Source organism: Thermobia domestica, chromosome 3 (genome assembly GCF_964235325.1).
Source record: "Thermobia domestica chromosome 3, izTheDome1.hap1.1, whole genome shotgun sequence".
NCBI classification, from domain to species: Eukaryota; Metazoa; Arthropoda; class Insecta; order Zygentoma; family Lepismatidae; genus Thermobia; species Thermobia domestica.
The window spans coordinates 351,881,290-351,908,957 of NC_137456.1; the positions used below are offsets into that span (position 1 = coordinate 351,881,290).

General features: G+C 34.6%; 1 protein-coding gene across 2 annotated transcripts in view; it reads right to left on the minus strand.

Moving 5' to 3' along the window:
* Window positions 1–3,290: 3,290 nt before the first annotated feature.
* LOC145682086 (uncharacterized) overlaps window positions 3,291–27,668 on the minus strand; it is a 62,908-nt gene continuing 38,530 nt past the window's right edge. For both annotated transcript variants that reach the window (XM_081753682.1, XM_081753681.1), the window contains 3 exons: window positions 23,130–23,305; window positions 7,000–7,083; window positions 3,291–3,533 (listed from right to left, as the gene is read on the minus strand). In XM_081753682.1, the coding sequence (XP_081609808.1) occupies window positions 7,000–7,083; window positions 23,130–23,305 (260 nt within the window). In that variant the 3' untranslated portion in view covers window positions 3,291–3,533. The remainder of the gene's footprint in view (window positions 3,534–6,999; window positions 7,084–23,129; window positions 23,306–27,668) is intronic.

A 27,668-nucleotide genomic window follows, 5' to 3' on the forward strand; every position in this document is an offset into this window, starting at 1 on the left:
AGTCCAATGAGATGGGCCTCACTGTATGAATCCATTGTGGCTATCAGGTTGAAGTATGCTGATGTAATGAAAGCTCTCCGAAAAGTTTCAATGACAAGTAAGAAGGCTAACAAGATATTAGAAGCAGAGTGATTTGCGAAAGTCATGGGTGTCATAGATTTTGTGTTTCTGATTGCGGTGCTGTCAAAAATATTTTCATAACCTAACATCACATCGCAACTTCTCCAAACTAAACAAATTGACTTTGAGAATGCTTGAAGAGAGCCGAGAGGAACTGAAGAAAATGAGAGAATATCATTAAATAAAACAAGAGTCCACAGCTGTTGCTGCTAAGTGGAAAGTCAACCTTGTGTTCTTAGAAAAAAGGCAACCCAAAGTGAAAGAAGCACTTCGATGAACGGATAGAAGATCATCGGTTTTCGGACACAGAGGCTTGCGTCAGGGTTAATGTTTAGAATAGACTTTTAGATATCATGTACAATGAAATAGAGAACGGTTTTACATCGTTACAAACAATTCTTGATGAATTTTCGATCATATTTTTGATAGTGGTTGTAAGCCTTCCAGACGAAGAAATTTTAGTTAAGCCTGAAAAACTACAAAAGAAGTACCAGCAAGACATTGGTCCATCGCTACCATTTGGATTAATTTCCCTATGGACTTAAAAACCATATTTCAAAGATCAACATTGTCTTGAAGTGGCGCTATTACTATACTTCGAGTTTAATACTATTGCCCCAAGTTATCCTAAAGTTTTGACCACTCTTGTTTTATTCCTGCTTTGCTAGTGACTGGTTTCCTCTGAAAGGTCATTCTCAGTCTTAAAGAGGATCAAGAGCTATTTAAGGTGTTCAACAACACAGGAAAAAAAGAACGACCTGGAAATGTCGGCAATCAACCATGAGAGGGCTTCGACCATTGAAAAGAGAGATCTTATCCGGAATTTTGCGGAAGTCGAGGGGGAAGGATTTCTTGTAAAACGTAAGTACTTGAATATCTGTTCTGTAGCAAATAGAACACTAGGAATATTTTATTAAAATGTACTATTAGAAAAAGCATTGAATACATAGGGGGGCCCTTTCAAATATTCTTGCGGCGGGCCCGAAATTTCTAGATCCGGTACTTCAATCAAGGATCTTATAAAATAGAGGATCTGTCCATACGTGTCTTCATCCTATGAACTCATTGAAGCCAAAAAACAACCGAGCATCATCTGAGCTGGCACGCTGATTGGCAACTCTCGTTTCCGCCATGATTATTGGCTCGAAACACTGCGATCTTAGTGGCGCGGAGCGGCGGTGTAGGTGTGGCGAAACTGTAACAAATGGCTTCACGGTTTTGTTATATGGGCAGATCCTCTATTTTATAACAATCTTGGTAGCAACTGTTTGCCAATCATAACGCAGACTAATACTGATACAGAAATATACCTTCAATGTGGAAAATATAATAATAGAAGTACGGCAAAATATGATTGAAAAGGAAGTGTGTAGAAATAGGATAAGAGAGCATTCTTTATCTACATATCCTGTGCATTAGGGTGGAAGGAAAAAATCGAATTATTAAATGTTATTTTTAATAGTGTGGAAATGTTACATTTTGATGCGGAAAAGATAAAAATAAAATTTTAGAGTAATCAGAGTATGCTTGAGGTGACAAAGGTACATAAATTTAAAATTTCGTGTACTATTTCAGCAACTTTTGCTCTTTTATTTGCACTATTAAAAATCTTTATTATACTTGTTATGTATTTTTATTGATAAAACTAACTTCTAGGGTGGAGGAGGTGAAGCGATTTAAATTTATAATGAAGCTTAAAAAATAAATAAGCAAAAAATATATTTGTTTAAACGAAAAATTACTGTATTCGAAGATATAATAATCACTCTTTATTCCTTCTTCTGCCCCGTCAAAGTCTGTTTTTTCAATAATAAGAAATATAATAAGAAGAATAAGTACAACCAATATTTTTTATCGTCCAAACGAAAGAAGAGTGAAAGAGGCTGAAATGTTATATTTGTGAAACTTTATCATTCTTGCGGCACCTCAAAGCATACTTCGATTACCTTAAAATTTTATTTTCCTATTTTTTTTTTTTTACATCAAAAGGCAACTTTTTCACATAATTAAAAATAACAGCATTTCATAGTAATTTATTAGCTACTTGATCTAGATAATTTTAGAACTCGGAATTCGTTTTTCTTATATTTTAGTCCGCCATTCTATTTCGTAAGGTGGGAGACCTGTGTTTGGCTTCTATAAATTAGGCTACTTTCTAGTGTTATTATGGGAAGTGAATGAACCTGGTACATTAATAGTACATAATGAAATTACAAATAACAAATTGGAAAGTTTGGGGAATATTTAATTAAGTAAAAGGAACATTACTTTTCAAACTCTAGCGTTACGGAATTCGAATTCCTTCCGTAATTAAGTTTAATTACCACACATACACTAGTGGTCTTATGTACGAAATATTAGAGTTTGTTGTGATGGTAGAATCTGACTCAGTAATACAATACTCTTCTTTTACATTTTCTCTTGACTTTAGGAATGTTTATTGGTTCACTTTAGGTTTTGAAAGAAAATTAAATAATAAAAATAAAAATTCAAACATATAATTATGGAATACATACTCTGAAAGTTCACGAAATATTAATTAATACAAAATTAATACTCTTATTTCTGTCCCTAATAATAAACAAATCTCATAGTAATATATTTTCCTAGAAGAAATCCATCTAGAGGTGATAACTTTGTCGGCTTTAAAAAAAAAAGTTCCGCAAAGCGTAGTCGTTGGTGATTGACACGATTCATGAATTCAGATGAAGTAATTTAGGTGTAAATTTTCTAAAAGCTCCTTTTTTAATAACTCTGTAACGAGATTTCAGGTTTCATACAGAAATGCTACATCAAAATAGTAAAATAAAAATAAATTCAGAATATCTAAAATAATCATAGTAATATTTATGATTAAATAGTATCCATCTACTGCTAATAGCATATAATGTAAAAAATAAATTTATAACTCAATATTAATTTATTATATTTGAAAGCTTTATTCAGTATGTTTGTAAAAGTGAAAATTTCGGGAAAATTTAGGCAACAGCGGAGAAGGTTTTAATGAGAAATAAGCTGTCATTAATCCATTAATAATATTGACTAATTTACAATTAAATTTACCTTAAATTCAAAGTCTTCTAAAGCAGTAAACATTGAAAATTTTCAATAATATTTTTAATCTTGAAACGATAGTTGTTAGAATAATTTCTACTAATAATTACGAATAGTTACTAATTGGTAAAAATAGTTTAATAATTTATATAAATGAATAATCACTAATTATGTATACATTGAGATTTAAATATTTTAAATTACATTAAATAAAATTCCGAAATTTGCACGCGGATAACAATTACTGAGATCGGGTTCCTGCTTTAGAGTGGCAACCAATGGCGTTCCTTGCCACTGAACTTGGATTTGAAGTTGGATTCCAATCCACACGTGTCTCACCAAATTTAAAGATGTTTTCACTATTGAAGAAAGTCAATACGTTAATACGAGTCACATAATTCTTTGAAAACTGTTGATATTATTACGAAATTATCCCTATATTTAATTGTGTGTTGGTTTTCGTAAATGCATGCTCACTAACGGTGCTAAATCTATTATTGAAATCAGAATAATATTTATCTTAAAAAGTATTTTTAGATTGAAATTTATATTACGTAAAAGTACAAATAGAATAAATCAATCAGACACTTCTAAAACAAAAATATAAGTAACAGGTTACGTATATTTCTTTAAAATTATGTGTGTTTTGAGCATGAATGTTCATATCAGATATATTCATATTATGCTTTCTTTCGATTTTCTCCATTTCAGGAAAACGAAAAAATCACCCACCTTGAAATTACTATTAAACCTACGATGTAAAGCGGGCATTGCTAATTTTTATAAGTAATTATTATAATAATGCAACAGGTGAAGGAAGTTTGAATCGAATCTTGAAAACGATGTATGCCTGTTATCGGAAGTTTGCTAGCCTAGTTTACGTTGTTATTCCTTTCCTGACGTTACGAGTTATCGTTTATTGGTAGAAATTAACATTTTTGTTTTAATTAGCTAAATACACTTACGAGAGAAGTTGATATCCCATTAGATATGTTATGTTTGGATAAAACAAAAAGTGAATTTTCTGAACAAGCCTTTCTCCAGCCGTTCAAGATTTAACAGGTACCTCTCCTCTCAGCTTTAGTGATTTACTTTATTTCCACTCAGACTAGAACTTAATTGAAGATGAGTTATTTTTACAAAATACTTGACAACAAGAAAACAATCAGTTCGTCTATAAAAAGTTTCAAATATTTATTTATTTATTTATTTATTTATTTATTCACTAAATTTCATACAGCACAAGGCCGTTTGGCTGAAACTGCACAACATAAGAAAAAGAAATAACAAATACAAAAAATAAAGAAGGTTCACTTTTCAATTTACGATATTCTCTTCAACTGACTACTAAAGTTTCGTTCAGAAGTGAAAATGTTGACACCTGTTGAAACTGTATTGTAATCATGTGCTAGTCTGTAAACAAGGAGTGCTGAACAATCGATAAAATAGGTGTCTCGTAAGTTATCAAATTTAGATAACGAGGTCGCCTGGGAGGAACACGAATATTATTCTGCGATAATAAGATGTCAGTATCAATTTTACCATTGATGATCTTACATACCTAGGTAGATAAAGTAAGTGAGCAGCGCGTCGTCGTTTGACAGGGGTTCTTAAGTTCGTCAAAGACATTAGTTCCTGTCTCAAGTGGCCACGTAACTCAGGAATTCTAAATCTAACTATGCCAAAAAAGAAGTTTAGGACCAAGCCAATGCGACATAAATTAGTAGGTAGTGCCATATTCCATATAGGTGAACGGGGAAATAAAATAAAAGCCTTATAAAACGTCGTAAGGGCAGGGAGACTTTGTATTTCCGGATATCTAAAAAGTAGACCAAGTAGTAGACCAAATGTATATCTTGTTGACTTAAGGTTTGACCCAAATAGTATCTGTAACTTAATTCGTAACACGACTCATCCTTCCGTCCAAAATTTTTAGATTCTATGAAATGACAAATACGAGCTGGTATTGCATTGCAGCTGGTATTAACTATGTTCGGTATTAACTCTGCTACAACTAATATTTCTTGAGTATTGAACGTAACACAAGAATACCTATTACTGCTTCACAGGATAGTTTACAAATCTTTCAACATGTGAGTCCCATTCTTGTGGTTGAACATCAGGAACCTACAGATCCAAAATTCGAACAATACCCGGAAAAGACAAGATATGCTTAGAGAAAGTCTTCAATTATCATTAGAATCAACTTTGTGACTTCTTTCATACTTATATATTTATATGCCGTAGTCTCCAAAATGTTTGGTACACACAGGGTCTGATTTAAATTGCATCTGCAAGGATTATTTTTTCAATTACACAGTGGCTGCAATTTGGAAACGCAAGATGTGAAAATCGAAAACGTGGGTATAAATGGAACTGTTGATATAAAAAGTGGCGATGAATTTTTTTAAGACAAGTTATCGTATATTCATCAAAACTTGCTAATGCATTGTCTACTTTGAATTTGCAACTTCGTTTGGGAAGCAAATTTTCTAATAAATATTCAGTGAAGATAAGTTTTTTAACGAAATATCTGGAGATTTCTGCAGTTTGAGTTACAGTGAAAACTTTTAAAAAAAGCTGTTAAAGGTCAGGTAATTCGATACCTTGTATTTCGCGTTTGCATTGTATTTCGACGATATTCCAACTTATGATTACTTGAAAAAGAAATTAAAAAAGAAATCCCTAAAACCGAAACACAAGATTGAGAATGATATCAACTCCAAGGAGTTGTACATCTGGGAGAAAAACCAGGAGAATTATGGAACAGGTAATTATTGTGTATCTGGTAATTTATTAAGTATTGATCCAATTTACAGGGTTTCGTAAATAATCTATATCGTAATATTATATCGAATACCTTGGAATGTGTTAGCCATGGATTGATCAGTCTTTCACCTTGCTTCCTCACAAACAGAAGTAGCTAAATACTTTTATGGATAATATGCTTAAAGAAAGGATTATTGAAGATATTTCCTATTCACTTTATTCAGTCCCACGTTTTATCAGTGAAGAATAATGAAAAACATAAAGCATTGTAATCGTTTAGATTGGAAATAATTTGAACGTTCTGCTTATTAATTTCCCTTTCCCAAATACTATAACAATAGCCTGCATATACTAAAAATAAAATATACTTAAAAATGGACGTCAGAATAACTTGTGTCAATTACCACCATATCAAGAAAATACAAACATACAGCGTTTGTAAGCAAGAATTTAATTTTTCGTTTCCGAGAAATGTCATGGGTTTTAGATAGATAATCTTAATATCGTTATATCAAGAAACGTTTCAACACTTTTTTCTTAGCCTCAGTGAAATATGCTGAGTAAGCGCTCTACCACTGAGCCACTACGTGACCCCTAATTAACATTGGAGTTTCAACCAAAAACCACTCTGTATTCGACAATGTATTGGATTTTCACTGCAACGTAAGTCTAAAGGACATTCAATAAAGGGCATAAGAAACGATGCCACGAATGTATATAGATAGATAGATAGATAGAGATATACAGATAGATAGATTGATAGATATAAATATAGATAGATAGACTTTCTTATTACAATTTTCTTTAGATCAATAGCAAGGCATCTACATGTTTCACGCTTATAACACGACTAATTCAATGTCCCAATCTTGGCCACTGTATATCAAAGATAATGTTGATTATGCTCATAAAATCAAGTAAGTTTTGCACACATTTATATATATATATATAATAACATAAGGCGGAAATGTTTAAAGTTTGATTGACCTGAAATATATTTTCATTATTTTGATATAACTAACTCCGCCATGAAATAAAAGACACTACTGAACTTACTCATTTCGCCTGTCCGTCCAATGTCAAAATACTTTGGTTGCCTTTCAGCCAGACAGCGCCCTTCTTTGAAATGTCAGTTGGCTTCTGCAATGAATGGACAAATAAAGATAAATTTTCAAAGCAAAATATAGAAAGTTTGTCATTCCGTTATGCAAGGTACAATCACAAAAACGAATTTAAGAATGTTTCACAAATTCACAATAAGTATTTCTGTATAGAGTATGCTGATCTTAGTTTGGAGATGATACGAAAGGGTCGGCTGCTAGTAACTTCAAAATCGTCGGGCAACGGAACAAGCATAGTTTGTGTATCTATCACTGTCTATGTCTCTAATGCAACTGAAAGAACATTATGCAATTGAGTGACGTATGGTGAGGTTGGAGGAACCTATGTGTGATGATGTGTCATTGGTTGATCGGTAGTGTACACGATGGAAGATTGAAATGTCCTACACAGACGAGGTTTCGGTTACCTGTAGCACAGCAGAGTGTTTCCATTATACGAACGCCCTGCAATTACAGACACCATAGCTGCTCAGATGAAAGTACGAACACTACCTGCCCGTTTCCTTCTCATTTGATTACTCCTGGTACTTGCTCACCGTTAACATCTCGAGAGAGTCAGTAATTGTGTGGCGCATGAAGGAAGAGGTAAATGGCGATGAGAATAATTTTCTTTCTGGGATACAGAGAGTCTTGTGCATATATTCGTACTCGCCACTCATCAACTTCAGGCAGGTCTATCTTTAGTCTTCATTCAAATAAACAGACGAGTGTGCTGCGCATTCATAATGTCGTCAATCATGGCCATTGACTATTTGGACAATTTGCGAGGCCTTTCCAAGAGATTAACACGTTTCCTCATACCACTAGAGCAACACAGCTTCTTTTACTTGGTATACATCTTCCGTTGTGATCTGCTAGGTCTCCGGAGTTAACTCATGGTAAGTAAATATCGGTCATTCTGATGTCAAACAGAAACTTTTGAGTAGTTTAACAGTTTCAAAGATGTCCGTGTCTGGATATGATGTTAAATATTCGGGTCAACCGCTATCTACTCCGGAAATGATCACCAAAATTACATGGGTGACCTTTGAGGAAAGAAGGTAGATATTCCATGATGTTCTATCAAAGAAATTGAACATGAGACGAATTACTGCGAAACTTGTTTTTGGTCTTCCTACCGACAATCATAGAGATAATCTGCTCAACACGACTACTGTATCCTATCTATCCTACTCGCTCTGTCTATTCCCTTGCGATTTTGACGTCTTTCCTAAAATTAAATTTTAATCGAAAGGGTTGCGTTTTTGTTGAAGAAATCCAAGCTAGATCGCAACAATTTTTAAACCCAGGAGTGCTTCCAACAATGGAAAAATCTCTCGAATTATTGCACACAACCCTGGGGTGGCTAACTCAAAAGTTTAAATTAAGAAATAATGTACGGTTCCTGATTTTTACAATCAAACTTTCGGGAATTTTGGGGTGACAGCTCGTACATGGCCTTGGTAATCTTTTGTCAAGAACTGTTGGACGAACTGGGTAATTGGAATGTAGATTTCGCTCATTTTTGGGGGTCATTTTTGGAATGTAGAATTCGTCAGAGAAAACCAAGTCAAATTTGGTAATCTCCAGATATTATTAAACTCTAGTGCAAGATAAGTATTCTATGTCTTCTTTTGTCGTTAATGATCATTATTCGTGTATAAAGACAATGAAAGTACTGTTATTAAGTTGTACTCATGTAGTAACTTAGAATGTAAATAAGTATGGTTTACGAAATAACTGCAGCGAAAGAAGGGTTTGGCTTGAGTTAATTTCACATTCATAAATACCTGCTAAGTAACAACTAAATGTTTCGGGAGGCTGAGCCCCCACTAGCTACGGACCTGATTCATACTTTACTTATCAAGAGAGCATTTCGCTGAATGTCGAACTCATAGTTAGTAGTATGTATTAAACTACTCTGTCCCACACTTTATTTATATTATTATATTGTATTAATTTTCATAAGATGTAGGGATCAGGCCTGTCTATAGATGTCATGGGCCCCACTATTCCCAACTCTATTTTTAAGAAAACAGTGAAGCAAAAATTCAATAGTAGCTAAATTCTTTTATTACACTGTAAAAAAAAATAGAACATCATTTAAACACTTTTAGAAGAGTTTCTGAGGAGAAAATTGATCAAATAGTGATTAAAAAGTGTGCTTCGCGTGTCGAAGAAGCGTTAATTATTAAAAAGAGTGTCTAGTGTAACATATTTTAAACATTTATTCTCGGGAAAAACTTCGAACACAAAGCTATCTTACTTCTCTAAACATATTTCGAACAGTTGGAAAAAACAGTATCTAAAAGGGGGTCAATATGTGTTCAGAGAGTCGGTAATGTGTAAGGTGCCCTAACTGTGTCTAAAAGTCTTTTCCAATCATATTGTAGTGTGTTAGTGGACTAAACACAAATATTTGGTCTAGGAATTAATTCGTGCGGGTGGACAAGAGATGGCGCAATGAACAGAGCGTCCCACAGTTCCGTGTATCCACACATGTGTTGCAAACCCCTGTCATCGCGTATCGTTCGTAGTATAGGGCAGGGGATTAAAGCGTCAACAACACCAGTTTGTAGTTAAGTGAACATGGCGCAATTTGTGCCTGATAAAGTGTATTTGCGGGGTGTCCTCCTGCATTACTTTAACATGCAAAAAAGTGCGACTGAAAGTCATCGTATTTTTGTGGAAGTGTATGGTGACCATGCTCTAGCTGAGCGAACGTGTCAGAAGTGGTTTGCACGGTTTAGAAGTGGTGATTTCGGCTTGGCAGACCAAGAGCGAGCTGGACAGCCAAAAAAATTTCAAGACGAAGAATTGACAGCATTGCTCGAGCAGGATTCGTGTCAAACGCAGGAACAACTTGCAGCAGCATTAGGCGTTGATCAAACAACAGTCTCCAAACGCTTGAAAGCCATGGGAATGATTCAAAAGATGTCACATTGGGTTCCACATGAATTGAAAGACAGAGACGTTGAAAGACGAAAAACCATTTGCAAATTGCTGCTTCAACGACAGAGCAGAAAGGGGTTTCTGCATCGAATTATTACGGGTGATGAGAAGTGGATCCATTACGAGAACCCTAAACGAAAAAAGGCCTGGGTGAAACCAGGTGAACCAGGTCCATCACAACCAAAACGAGATATTCACTGTGCAAAGGTTATGCTGTGCATATGGTGGGATATGAAAGGTGTGGTGTACTATGAGCTGCTGCAACCGGGTGAAGCTATGAATGGAGAACGTTATCGACGACAATTAATGCGTTTGAAGCAAGCTCTGGCCAGAACACGACCAGAATGGGAGAAGAGACATGATAAACTTATTGTTCAACACGATAACGCTCGCCCACATGTCGCAAAACCGGTCAAAACCTATTTAGAAAATGTCGGATGGGAAATTTTACCCCACCCGCCGTATTCACCAGACGTTGCTCCTTCGGACTACTACTTGTTCGATTGCATGAACAACGATTTGATTGGACAGCGGTTTACTTCTTCAGAAGATATCGAAACATGGGTCTCTGACTGGATCGCTTCCAAGGATGAGGACCTCTTTCGCCACGGAATCCGTACATTGCCTGACAGATGGGCGAAAGTGGTGGCTAGCGATGGACAATATTTTTCTTAAGGTATTTATGTATTTTGTGTTTGTACTACAGCTTCAATGTGTGCGTACCAACCGCACGAATTAATTCCTGGACCAAATATCACCTAATTTGTTAATGCACCTCTTGCTTCCGCCTTTGCTATCCCTATAGAAACTTCTCTGAAATGTAACAGAAATGTGGAAAATGTATTTTCTATTCATTTATTACATACGTAATAATCTGTTACCACATATCAGGTGCATCGGACCTGCAAAATCGGTAAAGTCCCAAATTCTGTAATGCACTGACTCTTTCTTAAGCTTGTTTAGAGTCAGGAAAGTTCAAATATCATATACATAACACTGTTCATCTGAGCGTTTGCTTTACAAGGCTCTGGAATATATAACCACCATAACGGTTTACCCAGTCCTGAAGGTTTCTGAATTTTTAACAAGAATTCAACATATCATTACGGAACTTTCCTTTAAAAAAAGAAAGAAAGAAAGAAAAAGAAAAGAAAAACTACAAAATACATTTAAGTCAAGCACAACAAACATGAGTGAGTGGCTAGCTTTTCCGCTTCTATTGGGAAATCCGGGATTCAGTCCCGCATTCGACCATTCCGACTGTGAATGTAGAGATAGTGCGTATACTCTGATTCCTGGCTAATTTTATTTCTTATGTTTTAAATTGTTGTTATTACTAATTACCAGCAATGACTAATTGCGAAAGGGGTTAGGGTGGGGGTGTCTTTCGGACTGAAGTCTGTTCTCCGAAATTACGGAATTTCTAAAACAAACGAAAATTTAGTAATTACTCATAAACTTCAAGCTCCCCTCAAATGAAAATCAGGCATTTTTAGAAAAAACTAACCATTAATAAGAAAACGCCCTCCCAAAACATTTTTCTAAATCCGTATTGATTATTTGTATAAAATGGTATTCAAGGTTGCATCCGGAAGATTATTGCTACATCATTACATAGCTACAGTATAACAGAAATGTGGAAGTATGTTCTGACGGATATATGGAAAAACATAAGTTTAACTATGTGCTACAAACTAGAGTACTAAGCTCTAAGAAATGAAACTCGAATAACTAAAAATGAAATGATCTAAAGAAGAAAAAATGTCGATAGCTCAGAAGTTAAAATAAAGTTATATAACCTCTAAAATTGCTCTCAAATACTACGTACTTAATGTTTAATACATAAAACATGTGCTCCATCCATCATGATGGTGAATTCTAGGGGGAAATATGGCATTTAGGTCATGAAATCTTGTTTAACTATAGAATATACTATAAGAAAGCTATTTAGATAGAAAAATCATAAAAATGAAAAAAGCCAAAATTTCAGTTTTTTCTCTAAAAAGCCGGCTGTTTATGTGAAAAAAACATTAATTCAAAAAAGCCGGCTATTTTGCATCTGTCATCCCAAACAAGTTTCTTAAGCACTAAGGAAAAAGTACGGCGACGTTTACCAACATGGTACTTTTTTTCCCCACAAAAGTTATTCATATTTGTCAGGGACATACGTAAAAAAATTGGAACTAGCTTGCTGCACGAGATACATATAAAATACGCAAATTTCGCCTAAAGTTATAAAATCTAAAAAAGATTTAAGTTTCGGAAAGGAATCAGACCCCTTTATAAATACGCCCCTGTTATCTAAGAACAAACACGCGCACACAAAAGAATTTTCGTCTTAAATATCCATGGTGATTTTCTCAATGGAACAGTTAACGATTTAAAAACCTTATGTTACGAAGATAAGAAAGCAGAATTTCTCCGTTACTCGTTCAAAACGGGATTTTCCCTAATCATCCTCTGCATGAAATACTCGTTTTCATATTGTGCTGTATATACATTTGCATCTTATTGTATTATGATTATCTTCCATAATTGAAATAACATAACAGAGGCTGGATTTTTACTTATTTTCACTTTAATTTATTTCGAAATTTGATTTAAATCAACGATTTTTATTTTAAAAAATTAAGTGATTTAAATCAATTCAGCCTGGTTGAAAGTGACGTCAGTTCAACTGAATCAACTAAGTGAAAACATCCCTTGAAGGAGATTTCCCTGCAAACAGAATGTGAGATCCAAAAAATATTTATTCAGACACAGTGTAGCATCTTGACAGATTGATTTTTATAGTTAACTAAAAAGCGTTAATATTATATGTTGTTATCGCTCTCTTAAGAGCTTTAGATACCAGTTCTCTTTAGCGTAAAATTCACACTAAATTTCTAATGAGACATATTAATATGATTTGCACTCGCCAGTCGTAGTATACAGTAAAGTGAATTAAATTTGCAGTTTGGATTCATAATCACATTCGCATTCTGTTCCATTGGAAGCGTATCCTAACCTCTACGAAAGAGTAAAATTGTGATTGGGGGTGCAAGGTCGAAATTATTGGTTAAATGAGGGCAAACGGTTAGTTTGTGAGCATGTACTTTAAACTACGTTGCACTATTATATTTTCAACTTTATTTTTGTAATTCCCAACCATGCTGACCATTATTCAACGTACACAGAAAGAAATGGTTGTGTTATTCAACACATTGTCCCTATGTTGTCCCAGTTGTTTTAAGTCTTGACATATGCATGGTGTTACTTCAACTCCAACGCATTCTGGAGCAGTGTTGTTAACGGCTCGAGCGGCTCGGCTCACGGCTTAGTCACCACCGAGCCGAGCCGAGAAGTGAGCCGAGCAAACAGCTCACCAAACCGAGCCGGCTAGAGCCCTCTGCTCATTTGGACCGAACCGAGCCGAGCCGGTGGCTCACCTGAGCCTAACCGAGCCCGTGGCTCATCGCAACCGAGCCGGCTCGAGCTGATGGCTCAGTTGAACCGAGCTGAGCCGAGCCGGTTGACATCACTATTCTGGAGTAAATTGCTAAAATATTGTAGTGGCCAATTCTACCAGCTGACGTAAGGTTGTTCCATACAGGTTTGAGTCAATACAACGCAGATTCCCGTTTAGAGCTGGTATACATAATCAAATATTTCATCAAATATTGTATCAAATGTTACAGTAAAGTGGAATTTGAAAGTGTACGATATAAGTTGTATGCAACTTTTGGGTTGGTTACAACATTTGATACAACTGTTCTGCAATAAAACATGTTCTATTTCTATCCAACATTGCATCAACGAAACAACGAGAATCATTGTGCGGTGGAGCTAAACGTGGGTACGGAAAGCAATTCAAACAGCTTCCTTTTAAATAACTGTCTCAAGCGGGTACTGCGTTGCAGTCTATCACGTATTAATAAATGTAACAATTGAATGAAGAACTGTGAAGAAATGAGCAACTAAGGTGTAGCCAACTTATTTGACCAGATGATTATCAAAGATAAGTTTGATACAAGATTTTATAGAAAACTATGACCATGTATAGTTTAGTTTGCAACAATAGGAATGACAATTATAATTGATTGGAAACTTTTTGCAAAGTCTGATACGGAATAAGGTCCATGGTATTTATAGAAGAAAATACAACGAAAATAGGCGTAAGAAAATAGAAAAATGGCAACATCTCTACTCACGTAAATTTTGACAGGAAATTCAAATACTGACAAAATAATATTGAAATCCTTGAAAGGCAATGTGCAGCTGTCTATTTAATACAGAGGACTTTGAGTCGACTGCGATTACTTTGTTAAGCTGTTATTGTTAGCAAATAAAAGGTTTCGCCCATCACTAACAAATAATATTGATATCAGTATTGATATCCTGCGTTTACCATACGCTTTGGTGTGTTACTTACAGCACAGAGAATATATTGAAAGAACACCATAACGGTGTTTCTTCTTTCATTCACGCAGTGGCGTAACTAAAGGCTTGGGGGCCACCCCGCAAACAGCGTGGAGTGGGGCGCCTTCTCTACGTCCCACTTCACGAGTTGGGGGCCTCCTGATGGCTTAGGGCCCCCGCAATGCGTGGTCTGCGGGGCCCTTATTTACGCCCCTGCATTCACGTAATTCTTTGGCATCTCCGCGATATTTTCACACTGTTCAACACAGAACCAGATTAACTCATCTGGAGGTCCGGAGCTAGAAAAAATATGTGGCCCGTACTGACTTCGCCTAATACTTTTCTGTGAAAGTAAGGTAGGAAAGTTACGGGAATATGTTTCATATTTTTGGTCATATTTTATTTTATGATGATTATATCTTTATGATTGTTTTTAGTTAGCGAGTTGAGATTTTGAGAAGAGTAGAAACCCCTGTCCACTTGGAAGCCTGGGGCTACAGCCCCCCTAAGCCCTCCCCTTAATCCGGCCCTGGTTCAACACTAGCTCTGTGTTAAACCGGTTAACATTGAGCGTGTGTTAACAGCGACATCAGATCGGCACCACTGACCTGTGTTAAATTGTCAACGTAATTTTTGGTGTGTAGTGCCTACCAAGTGTGCTGCTACAGTAGCTGTAACACTAGTAAAGCTATTTAAAATTGAAGTTTTCTGGTCAGTGGTTTGTAACCTACCCAAGTTTCATAATCAAATAAAATATTGTAAAGGGAAAAATGTGAGATGAAACTCCGGCTTACTGCTAAGCTGGTTATTTCTCTCGGAGTTGGAAGCACTGTATAAGTAACCTTCAGTGAGTGGGTTGCACGAGTTTCGTGTCGTTCGGGATGACTTCACGTTGCAACCGAGGTACTCGTTCTTATCAAAGAACTCTTCGCAGTGTTATAAATGAGGTGAGTGGGACAGGTCCTTTGAAAATATAAATGAGTCTATAAACCATTTTTCCGTATAATTGAATATATCTTGATTAACTTCTTTAGATACTATAACACCATGACTATGGTGTTTATTCAGAATTTATCAGTATTACTTGTTATATATGGAAGTATTAATTTCTAAAAATGGTTTAAGAAAAATAAAAGTAAAAATAGTTAACCATACTGTTAACGTAAATGGTTTATGTAGACAGACTTGTGCCTCAGATTAAAACTTGTTGATTCTTGTTTTTCTTTCAAGTTAGAATAAAGTCGCTCGTCAGGAGTTTGAATATATTGCTATTACGGAAAATTTTCAGGCTAGTGGAGACGTTAAATGAATGTTAAGTTTCTAAGATCCTTTAATAAAGGAAAAAAAGGTAATAGAATCTATGGAATTACAGTTGAGCTATTGCTCGTAATTCAAACTTATTGACCCATTTAAGATAGCTTTTCCTCCCACATTTTCATTCCTCTGGGAAGCCACTTGGCAGTAGCTTTGAGTTCCATACATTTTGATGAAATTATTGTAAAGGGCCTAAGTTCTATATTTGGATTTACTATTGGATGTAATACTTACTTCAGAAACATTTGTTACTTGAAAAAAAAAGAATCTTTTTTTTTTGGAAAAATAATTTGCTTGCTAACGGAGATTTCTATTTATGCTATTGTTACTTGTTAAATAGTTAAATATTTTCTATATTTATATATATCGTTTCGGATTTGTTATAATAAAAGTTTCCACTTGTTAGAAAACTTTTTACATTTTACAAGTAGTCGTAGAAGTTCTCCTGATAATCTTAATAGTGACATTTTGCGTATAATATAAGCCTTTTACAGTATTGAACCTCTCACTCCACGTCGTCATTATTCTCAGCCGTGGGGGAATGGAATTCTCCTTTCTCTCCCCTTTTAAAATTTTATATTCTAAAGGGGGGAGTGAGGTGACGTCCGTTCTCGCAGGACTGTGGGTAGTGGGGGAGCTATTTAAAGGTTATATATGTGTCATTCACCCGTTACATATATAAATTTTAAATAAATATAAATCTATAACACTGCCCTGGAAAGGCAATTTAAGCTGGCTTCTGGGTCCGGTTCGGGGAGGTCCAGCCAAAGTGTTTCCCTTTAGATTCTAACATTTATGTGTATTTATTTGGTCGAATTAACCTCTAAATTTGATAACATATTTTCTTTATTCCATGCCTTTCTTGTTAAGTTACCATAAATGTTGTATATGAATAATGATACAAAATACTTAATACAGTGTTGCCGGGTCGGATACAAAATTTAAGGTTTAGTAGGTCATTGTGTAATAGGCAAATAATTATTGATAAGGTTGTAAAAATAATATTAATTATCCTTTTGGTTTCTTTGAGCTCAATATTTTGTGGTCTGCTTGTAAGGATGGCACAATCAAAGGAGACGCATGTAAAGTATAGATTTTCGGATTCTTCAAGTTCTAGTTGGGATGAATTTCTTGGATATTCTTATGAATTTTGTAATCCTATGTTTGAAAATTCAAGGCCTTCTGCCCATATTCATGTGAATCCTCATGAACCTCTGCTAGGTGGTCAAAATAGACCATTTCAGGATCAAAATTTTAATGTGAACCTACAAGGTAATGTGAGACACAGTTCACGGTTTGCGAATTCCTCGCCTAATTTAAGAGCAGGAGGGAGTAAGAGCTTTCAAAATAAATATAGAGACAGACCATCTAATATGACAGCTTCATTAAATTTAAATTTTGAGAAATTTGCCTCGGAAGGAATTTATAAATCTTTGTTGCATGATATTAATAGTCTACCTATAATAGATGGTACCAATACTGAGTCTATATTTCAATTTTTATTAAAACTTGATAGTATTGTTAGAGGTAAGGGTTTGCCTTTAGATCTTGTGTTGGTAGCTTGTCTTTCTCGTACAAAAGGAGAAATGCAAGAAGTTATACAATCGTTTATTGGGGACGCTTCCCCTTGGAACAGTTTGTAGACATTTAGTGGTGCGATTTATTTCCACTATTGGTAGAACACAATTCATGCGGCTATTTTTCTATGTTCCCATGCGGGAGGATCATTCATTATATGAGTTCGTAGATAATAAATTATCGATTATTCACGTACTTGATATGTCCTTTGATGAAGCCACCATTTGTAGTTTAATTACTAATATGGTAACGCCTTCTGCCCATCAATGTTGAGCTGAAAGAGGTATGCCTATCGATTTAAATCAATTGCATTTAGCTGCAGAACATTATGATTGTTTGCATAGGTATAGGAAAGATTATTATCGATTACGTAATCAAGGTAGTAGTGTACGGGATTTGGTACCACCCCGTAAACCATCTTCCTTTATCGGAGCGAAGAACACAAAACAGCAAGTAGTGCTGCAATCTCGTGAACCAATAAATTTGCATAAAAATTTAGTTTCTCCAGCTATGCATTCTTTGCCATCTAACCATAAATTTTATAATAAGGCGGAGTTTTCTCATAACCATAATTTAGAATCTCAGTATTTAACTCAAAATAACTTAGACGTAAATCAAAATGGTAGTAAATTGAAAAAATGATAAAGCTATTCCTGTTTACATTACGGGTATGCGTTTTAAGTGCTTAATTGATACTGGGAGTACGAGCTCTTATCTAGCTCGACATCTTTATGATGAACTTTGAAAAAGGTGTAAAATAAAGGCAGAAAAGGTGAACGTTCAAATGATCGGCCTTGGGAATATTCAAGTTACAGTGAATATGAGAGTAAGACTATATTTTAAAATTGGAAGACAACAATTTTCAGAAATTTTCTTCATTGTGGACTCTAATGAGTTTGATCTTCTGCTTGGAAATGACTTTCACACGAAATACCATGCTATCATAGACGTTGCCGGTAACTTATATAATATAAAAGCTCGGAAGTTAGTGGTTCCTATAATCAAAGCTGATTTACTTTTGTGTACCCAGACTTCTCTCGCTTCTGCATATACTTCTAGGAATGGGGTGAGTGGAAAGCAGCCGCCATGCGAACTTGGTTGTCCGAAAGTTACACCTCAGCCTAGATCTTTTGGTAATTCTAATTAGAGTTTGACTCCATCGACATCAGTATAACGGAGACAACGGAGTTAACACCACGTTTGACCCTGGAGTGGAATTCGTTTTTGATCAGTCCATATTGCATCCACCGGAGACTAGACCGGAGGAATCTCAAGGTAATTATACGGTTCCTGATCAATTATTACAATGTGATTCTAATTTACAGGAGTATGTTAATAACTTGTTAACTTCTTATGCTGATGTTATTGGATATAAAATTGGTAGAGTTAAGAATTTTACTTACAAAATTGAACTTGCCGATAAAACTCCCATTCGTTTGCAACCTTATCAACTACCAACTCATAAGCAAAAGGAATTAGATTCTTTTATTGCCCAGCTTTTGAAGGACGATATTATAGAAGAAGTAGATTATTCTCCCTACACATCGCCCTGTTTCTTAGTAACTAATTCAGATGGAAGCAGGCGCCTTGTAATTTCATACAGAGAAGTGAACAAAAAGGTGATGGTAAACAGCTATCCTTTTCCTAACATGGAGAATGTAATATCTAATATTTCGGATAATAATAAATATTTTCAAAACTTGATTGTAAATCTTGTTTCCACCAAATTCCTCTGTCTAATGAGAGTCTAAATATTACTGCTTTTGTAACAAAAAATAAAATCTATCGATATATATCGGTACCAATGGGATTAGTGTTATCACCTTTTGTTTTAAGTAATTTGATGTCAAAGGTCTTTGAAGGGTTAATTGGTAAGAATTTAGAGATATATTTTGATGACATAATTTTATTTAGCAAAGATATTGAGAGTCATAAAGCTCTATTAGAGGAGGTATTATCCCGACTAAGATTTGGGGAATTACTATTTCAAAAAAGAAGTCCTGTCTATTTCAAACTAGTATAAAATATTTAGGGTTACGTTTTGAAAATGGCAATATGTCAATAGATCCTGAGAGAATCAAAGCTATCCAGGAGATACCCAAACCCAAGAATAGAAAAGGGGTTAACAGAATGTGTTCATTTTTCTCTTTTTATTCAAAATTTATTTATGGGTATTCAGAGTTAATTGCTCCCCTTCAAGAATTAAGATCTGTAAAAAAGTCATTTAAATGGACTCAGGTTCATGATGAAGCCCTTAAAAAATTAAAAGATGCCTTTTGTAGTCAGGTTATTTGGAAAGTCCCTGATATGAATTCCAACTTAGTAATACATTGTGATAGCTCTTTGCGACATTTTTCTGGGGTTCTTGGCCAATATGACTCGGAAGGGAATCTTAGACCTGTGTCTATGTTTAGTCGGGCGATTCCACAATCTGATTGGAGTAAAAACATATACGAATTAGAACTTAAGGCTCTTTCTTTATCTTTAGAAAAATTTGAGTATTATTTGGCAAATCCCTTTGTAGTATATACTGACAGTAAGAGTTTAACTTGGTTACTTAATAACCATAAAATACAAAGGATATATGGAACAATGTTAGAGAAAATCTCTAGGTTAAAATTTCGTATAGTTCATGTAAGATCAAAAATAAATAGTATAGCGGATTTTCTTTCAAGGGTTGGAAACCATCTAGAATTCTATACAAAAGATGATAATATAGTTGAAGTCATAAAAGATCATGATAAAACAGTAAATTTGTCTTTTATTAATTTTTGGCAAAATCCTGTGTTTAATGTGCCTCTTACAGATCACCAGAGGAAGGATCCTGAGTTAGAAGAGATTATCAATAAGTTAGAGAGAAAGGAAGAAGTTCCTCCGTATGTATTAAGAAATAAGAGTTTTTAAAAAGACTAAAGGCAAAAGGAATAATGGATTTAGAATAGTAATACCTAATTCTCTAGTTCAGTCGATTATTGAATATTCTCATTGCCCAATAATTCATGGTGGGCATATGGGATATTGAAAAACAATTGCTAAAGTCGCTGAAAAGTATACCTGGCCTACTTTATATTCTGATATTAAGAATTTTATACAATCTTGTCATTTGTGCCAAACCTGTAAAGATTCTAATCGAAAACCTATGGGTCAGTATTTTACAAAAAAGGTAATGCACCCAAATTATACCTGGTTTATTGATATTGCGAGGAAATTGCCTAGTAGTTCTGGGTTTTGTATATATTTTAATTGTCACTGACGCCTATAGTCGTTTTGTCTTTTTAGAACCTTTAAGACGACTAACCTCAAAAATCGTCTGCAATAAGTTACTGAATTATTTCTTCGATACGGATTTCTTGGTAAGGTCCTAAACGACGGAGCTTCTTATTTTGTGAGTGATTACTTCTTGAAATTCTTGTATAGCTATGGTATACAAAGTGTAAAATTCTCACCATATAACCCTCAATCGAACAGAGCCGAACGTACGGTGAGATCGGTTAAAAATTTAATTCGTATTTATGTTGATAAGTCTCAACAGAATTGGGCCCAATTACTACCTAAAATTGCTTTTACTATTAACATAAGTATGAATGAGACTACTGGGACCAGTCCGTGTGAACTTTATATGGGACGGAAATTTTACCATCCATTAGATGTCAAATGGTTGATGGGATTAGTTCTAGACGATGACCAGGATAAAGAGCAAAAATTAGTCAACATAAATAATAACATTGAACGCGCTTGGAAACATAGTGCGAAGGTTTATACTCAAAAACATAGTCCTGTTAATTTAAATATTGATGATTTGCTAATGGTTAAAAGGCTCATGAAAATTTCAGCAGAAAAACATTTCAATCCGAAGATCATCCCTCAGTGGGAAGGCCCGTACCGCCTTATTTCTAAACCTACACCAAATAGTTTGGCTGGAAAATATTGAAAGGCCATATGTACATATAAAACGTCATGTTCGTTTTTGTAAAAAAATATTTCCACCGAGACAAGTAAATGAAACTAACCCATAAGGTAATAAGAAAAAAATGAATTTATGTGAGAATCGAGATTAATTAATTTATTAATATTATACTTATATATCTATATCTATCTATCTATCTACCTACCTATCTATCTATCTATCTATCTATCTATCTATATATATATATATATATATATATATATATATATATATATATATATATATATATATATTGATGTTTGTTCGAACAAAATTTTGTGTTGTATATATTTTTTTATTCCTGCAGGAATGCCTCGTCCGAGAAAGTGAGAGGTTACCCTTTTCATTCTGTAAATACCTCATCATCTGCCTTTGTGTATGTTTCTTATAAGGAATTGCAAAATTAAGGTAGAAGTTTGTGAAGAAGGCGTTAAAATTAAAATATTTAAGGAAGATTTTGTTAATGTATTGAAACAATTTTATTATTCAATTTGGGATTGTTATGGATAGGAATTTTTTGGCCGACCCTCGGATAATATGTAACCTACCCAAGTTTCATAATAAAATAAACTATTGTAAAGGGAAAAATGTGAGATGAAACTCCGGCTTACTGCTAAGCTGATTATTTCTCTCGGAGTTGGAAGCACTGTATAAGTAACCTTCAGTGAGTGGGTTGCACGAGTTTCGTGTCGTTCGGGATGACGTCACGTTGCAACCGAGGTTCTCGTTCTAAGCAAAGAACTCTTCGCAGTGTTATAAATGAGGTGAGTGGGACAGGTCCTTTGAAAATTTAAATGAGTCTATAAACCATTTTTCCGTATAATTGAATATATCTTGATTAACTTCTTTAGATACTATAACACCATGACTATGGTGTTTATTCAGAATTTATCAGTATTACTTGTTATATATGGAAGTATTAATTTCTAAAAATGGTTTAAGAAAAATAAAAGTAAAAATAGTTAACCATACTGTTAACGTAAATGGTTTATGTAGACAGACTTGTGCCTCAGATTAAAACTTGTTGATTCTTGTTTTTCTTTCAAGTTAGAATAAAGTCGCTCGTCAGGAGTTTGAATATATTGCTATTACGGAAAATTTTCAGGCTAGTGGAGACGTTAAATGAATGTTAAGTTTCTAAGATCCTTTAATAAAGGAAAAAAAAGGTAATAGAATCTATGGAATTACAGTTGAGCTATTGCTCGTAATTCAAACTTATTGACCCATTTAAGATAGCTTTTCCTCTCACATTTTCATTCCTCTGGGAAGCCACTTGGCAGTAGCTTTGAGTTCCATACATTTTGATGAAATTATTGTAAAGGGCCTAAGTTCTATATTTGGATTTACTATTGGATGTAATACTTACTTCAGAAACATTTGTTACTTGAAAAAAAAAGAATCTTTTTTTTTTGAAAAATAATTTGCTTGCTAACGGAGATTTCTATTTATGCTATTGTTACTTGTTAAATAGTTAAATATTTTCTATATTTATATTTATATATATCGTTTCGGATTTGTTATAATAAAATTTTCCACTTGTTAGAAAACTTTTTACATTTTACAAGTAGTCGTAGAAGTTCTCCTTATAATCTTAATAGTGACATTTTGCATATAATATAAGCCTTTTACAGTATTGAACCTCTCACTCCACGTCGTCATTATTCTCAGCCGTGGGGGAATGGAATTCTCCTTTCTCTCCCTTTTAAAATTTTATATTCTAAAAGGGGAAGTGAGGTGACGTCCGTTCTCGCAGGACTGTGGGTAGTGGGGGCTATTTAAAGGTTATATACGTGTCGTTCACCCGTTACAGGTTCATACCTCACAATAACTGTTTGAAAAACTCTGTTTTACATTCTTTGGTATCGTTAATTCTAAAAAAAAACACATTGATACCATACCTTTTGCCCAACGAGACCCTCCTTGCTAAACTTGTATTTGCTGTAAGTGAAAGCAATAGGCTTTCGTTCGTTAATAAAAAGCTTCTTTTCCTCGCCTCTCATAAACACGATCAGCTCCAAGGTCTCACAATAAACAACCTCTGTTATAAGGTACATCTTATCACGGGACCTCAGTTCTGCAATAGAGATAATAAATATTGCCTTAAGCGCTGACGATCTAAAGTACTCACATTAGTTATGATTTAAGGTGTCCCTTTATAACACGAATAAACTCCTAAATAGGAGGCTGTCAAATTAAGACCCTGCTTGTGTATAGGATTACCACAGAAAACCCATGGCAAGCACGGAGGCAGCGACATTTTGTATGATTAGTGACATAAATTTGGAATTTAAAATATGTACAGTGAAAGTCATAAGTATTCGTACACCGACTGCAAGCTATGAATAAACGCCTGTAGCTTTGACTTTGTTGGAGACAGAACATTGAAACAAACGATACTGCATTCTCCATTAAGTTCTTTATCACTTACAAAATACAACGACTTATCAAAAAGATAGTCGTAAACCTGGTTCGTTTGCTGAGATAAAAATCCGAAGTGGTAGTATTTCTTTGGCATGAAATTATTAGCTTCGATATTTAAATACCATTAATCTCACCTTTTTAACAAGAATGACAAAGTCTATGAACGGTGCTAAACTGGTTTATTATTTGATATAACTTATAATATCCTTTTCTTAAAACTGTTAAGTACACAAACTCACTGACTAGGTAACCATAAAACATGTCCATATCAACAACTATCCCATAATAATCACTTACATATATTAAAAACATTCTTCTTTTGTTAATAAGAAATGAACATTCTACTAAGTATAATACATATGTATGAGTACTTTCTGCCCAAGGTACAGGTAAATATTACACAAACCAAAGTATTTTGTTATATAAAAATGTCGCTCGCCAAAGGGACTGAATATAAAAGTCATGAGTTGGCTTGGCTTTTATCTTCAAGAACCACTGGTCCGTTAACATTAGTGTTTTTACATTGTATATGTCCATCATATTTTGATCGCACCTTGTATATCTATTCATTATATTTCACATATACATATATATATAAATACATTCATAACAATTCTTTCATTTCATCATTATTTATCTTTAATTACATTAATTATATTTATTTCATTATTATCCATTATATCATTATTAATATATATTTTCTTATTAAAAATATCGTCGCTCATTTAATTAGTCGTCGACGGGTGCGATTTCAAAAATCGTAAAGGATCAACGTGGGTTACAAATAGTTCGAGCGCATTATATAATAAATAAGTTAGATGTTGCATTTAAAGGTATACATCGTAGCACTAAGATGTTATAATAAAGAAGAATTTCATTCAAGGTAGTCGTTGAATAATTAATTTTATAGAATAGATCTTCTTCTTAACATAATCTTGGACAATTAAATTTTCAACACAAATCAATCTAATATAAATAATCTTTGCTTTTAATTAATTATAAATCGAATTATAATTCCTCATATTAACAAGAAAGAAAAAAAAATCATTTGAAAATTAATTTTCCAGTCTACCTAAAACTCTATTTAAGCATTTCAAGTATTTTTAAGAATCGTTTTCATTATTGATATTAACACATAAACTTTAAAATGAAAATTTACAAGAATCTACAACTAACATGAATTTAACCTAACTTCATTGACGGTAATCATGTTACATTCGTACTTGCATATGAATCTAATAAAGTGCATTGTACCGCACAATCATGATTAGGTTCTACATTATGTTGTACATATCTTTCATCATGATTCTGATTTTGGTATGAAGTCCCATCTCTTGATCTCCAATTACGTCTATCCACGTAGTTCGCTGTATTTCTGGAATTTCGCTCAGTACTTCGATTATTTTTATATCTATTGCTGTTGGGTGATCTGACATCATAATTACCATGATTAGTTAGGTTAGGCGGATTCCCTACATAACTTTGCCTATTTTGCTTACTTGGATTGCTAGAGTATACTCGGCTTAGGTTAGGTTTCATATCATTCACACTTCGGATATCTAAATTCCGAACAGGCACCAAATGATCTGAATTATTCTTATTTTTACCCATTCCTGATTGTGGATTCATGGCATGGTATTGAGTTTCGTAGCATTGGACAAGCATCAATAAATGGCTAAAACTCATACACTGTGTGGAAAATAAGATCTGTTGCAATTTAAATGGAAGCAAATTTCGAATCGATGCTATTATTCTCGATTCCGATTGCAAAGGATTAACGACCTTTAATTCGTTGTAGACATTTACAACAAACTCTACAACAGATTTATGTAATCGAGGATTGAAGTGTTGATTTCTAAGGGTGGCATCTCTATTTGCCAGCAAAAAGTCATTTTCATAATTTGCGATCAATGCCGCTTTGAATTCCTCATATGTACTAATGTGATCACGTATTGCTTTAAACCATAAGGAACAAGGTGGGAGTAATACATGGGGTATTAATTTCATATATTGTGATCGATCGATACACATTATATTGCATTCGTCTTGGAATTTCTCTAAGAAAGAAGTAGCATTCTCATTACACTTACCACTGAATTTGCTCATAGCTCGAATTTCACTCATTTTAACACTTAATTTTACCTTCTTTTTCTCATTCCTTGTTCTTGTTGAGTGATAGATCCTATCCATGACGTGCTGTGTCGTCGCGCCATCTACGTTTCGCTCATCAGTACTCTTCGGACAACTTTCTTCTAGTATAATATCCTCATCAGACCCCGGCGAAGGCGAGTTCATCTCTGGTGAGTGGGGCAACTCAAAGCGATCACTACCCAAGTTATTACGGTAAATGTTGTCTTTAGCCTGTAACGTTCTAATCTCTTCCTGAATAGTAGCTAATAACTGTGTATTTACACCTATATTTTTAGAATTGTTGCTGACCTGGATCTTTTGCTGTTTAATGGAAGATTCTATTACTTCTAAATCTTTTTTTACAGCACTAATTTCTTGGTTTTGGTGATTGTGCTTTTCTTGACAATCATCGGATATCCTTTTTAACTTTTCCTCGAACTGTGAGGATATGTCGTTCACCACCTGGACAATTGTCTGTTTCGTTTCATCTGATTTCTGTTCTATCCGTTCTATCCGTCTACTTAATTCTTCATATTGCTTGTTAGCTTCGTCAAACCTCAGTTCTATCTTCTGTTCCATGGTCTTGTTAGATTCGTTGAACTTCTGTTCCATGGTCTTGTTAGCTTCGTCAAACTTCTGTTCCATTCGTCTACTTAATTCTTCATTTTGTTTGTTAGCTTCGTTGAACTTCTGTTCCATGGTCGTGTTAGATTCGTTGAACTTCTGTTCCATGGTCTGCTTTATCTCGGTAGACATCTGCATCATTTGTCGCTGTAAAGCTAACAAGATTCGATCCTCCGATGTCAATCCTGGTGTTACACTAGTTTCACCTTTGTCACTAGTATTTGATTCCTGCTGCATTGTTTCGTTGTCCATTTTTCTTATGATTACTTTACCACTTCGCAATATGGTTAAGTTCGTATTCATTAACTGTAGTATAAAAGTAAATTCAACCTTACTCTTCTTCGGGAATTGAATTTACAAAGTCCCGGGTGAGGTAAACCAAAATTTTTAACGAACGATCTTATCAAAAAGATAGTCGTAAACCTGGTTTGTTTGCTGAGATAAAAATCCGAAGTGGTAGTATTTCTTTGGCATGAAATTATTAGCTTCGATATTTAAATACCATTAATCTCACCTTTTTAACAAGAATGACAAAGTCTATGAACGGTGCTAAACTGGTTTATTATTTGATATAACTTATAATATCCTTTTCTTAAAACTGTTAAGTACACAAACTCACTGACTAGGTAACCATAAAACATGTCCATATCAACAACTATCCCATAATAATCACTTACATATATTAAAAACATTCTTCTTTTGTTAATAAGAAATGAACATTCTACTAAGTATAGTGCATATGTATGAGTACTTTCTGCCCAAGGTACAGGTAAATATTACACAAACCAAAGTATTTTGTTATAAAAATAAATGTTCCTGAATGGAAAAACATAGACAAATAATGGCAAAAGAAACAAAAATGAACATGGTTTTGATGTGTCAAAGTATTCGTACACTTATGAAACGTCCAGAAAGAATATGATTGTGCATGATTCAATACTTGGTCGGGTACCCTGCCTTTGGCTCTAATTACCATAGGTGTCCAAACTCGCGAGCCCGACGCTCGTGAGCTTCGCACTCACGTTCAACCGAGCTCGGGCTCAATAATTGAGCGCGAGCCCGAGTGAGCCCCAGCTCCAATGAAATAAGTGAGCGCGAGCCCACTTGAGATTAGTGAGCGCGAATCTAATCGAGAGAAGTGAGTGCGAGCGCGAGCCCTGTTAAGAGAAACGAGCGCGAGCCCAGTTCAGAGAAGTGATCGCGAGCCCGAGTGAGCGCGAGCCCAGTTGAGGGAAATGATCGCGAGCCCGAGTGATCGTGAG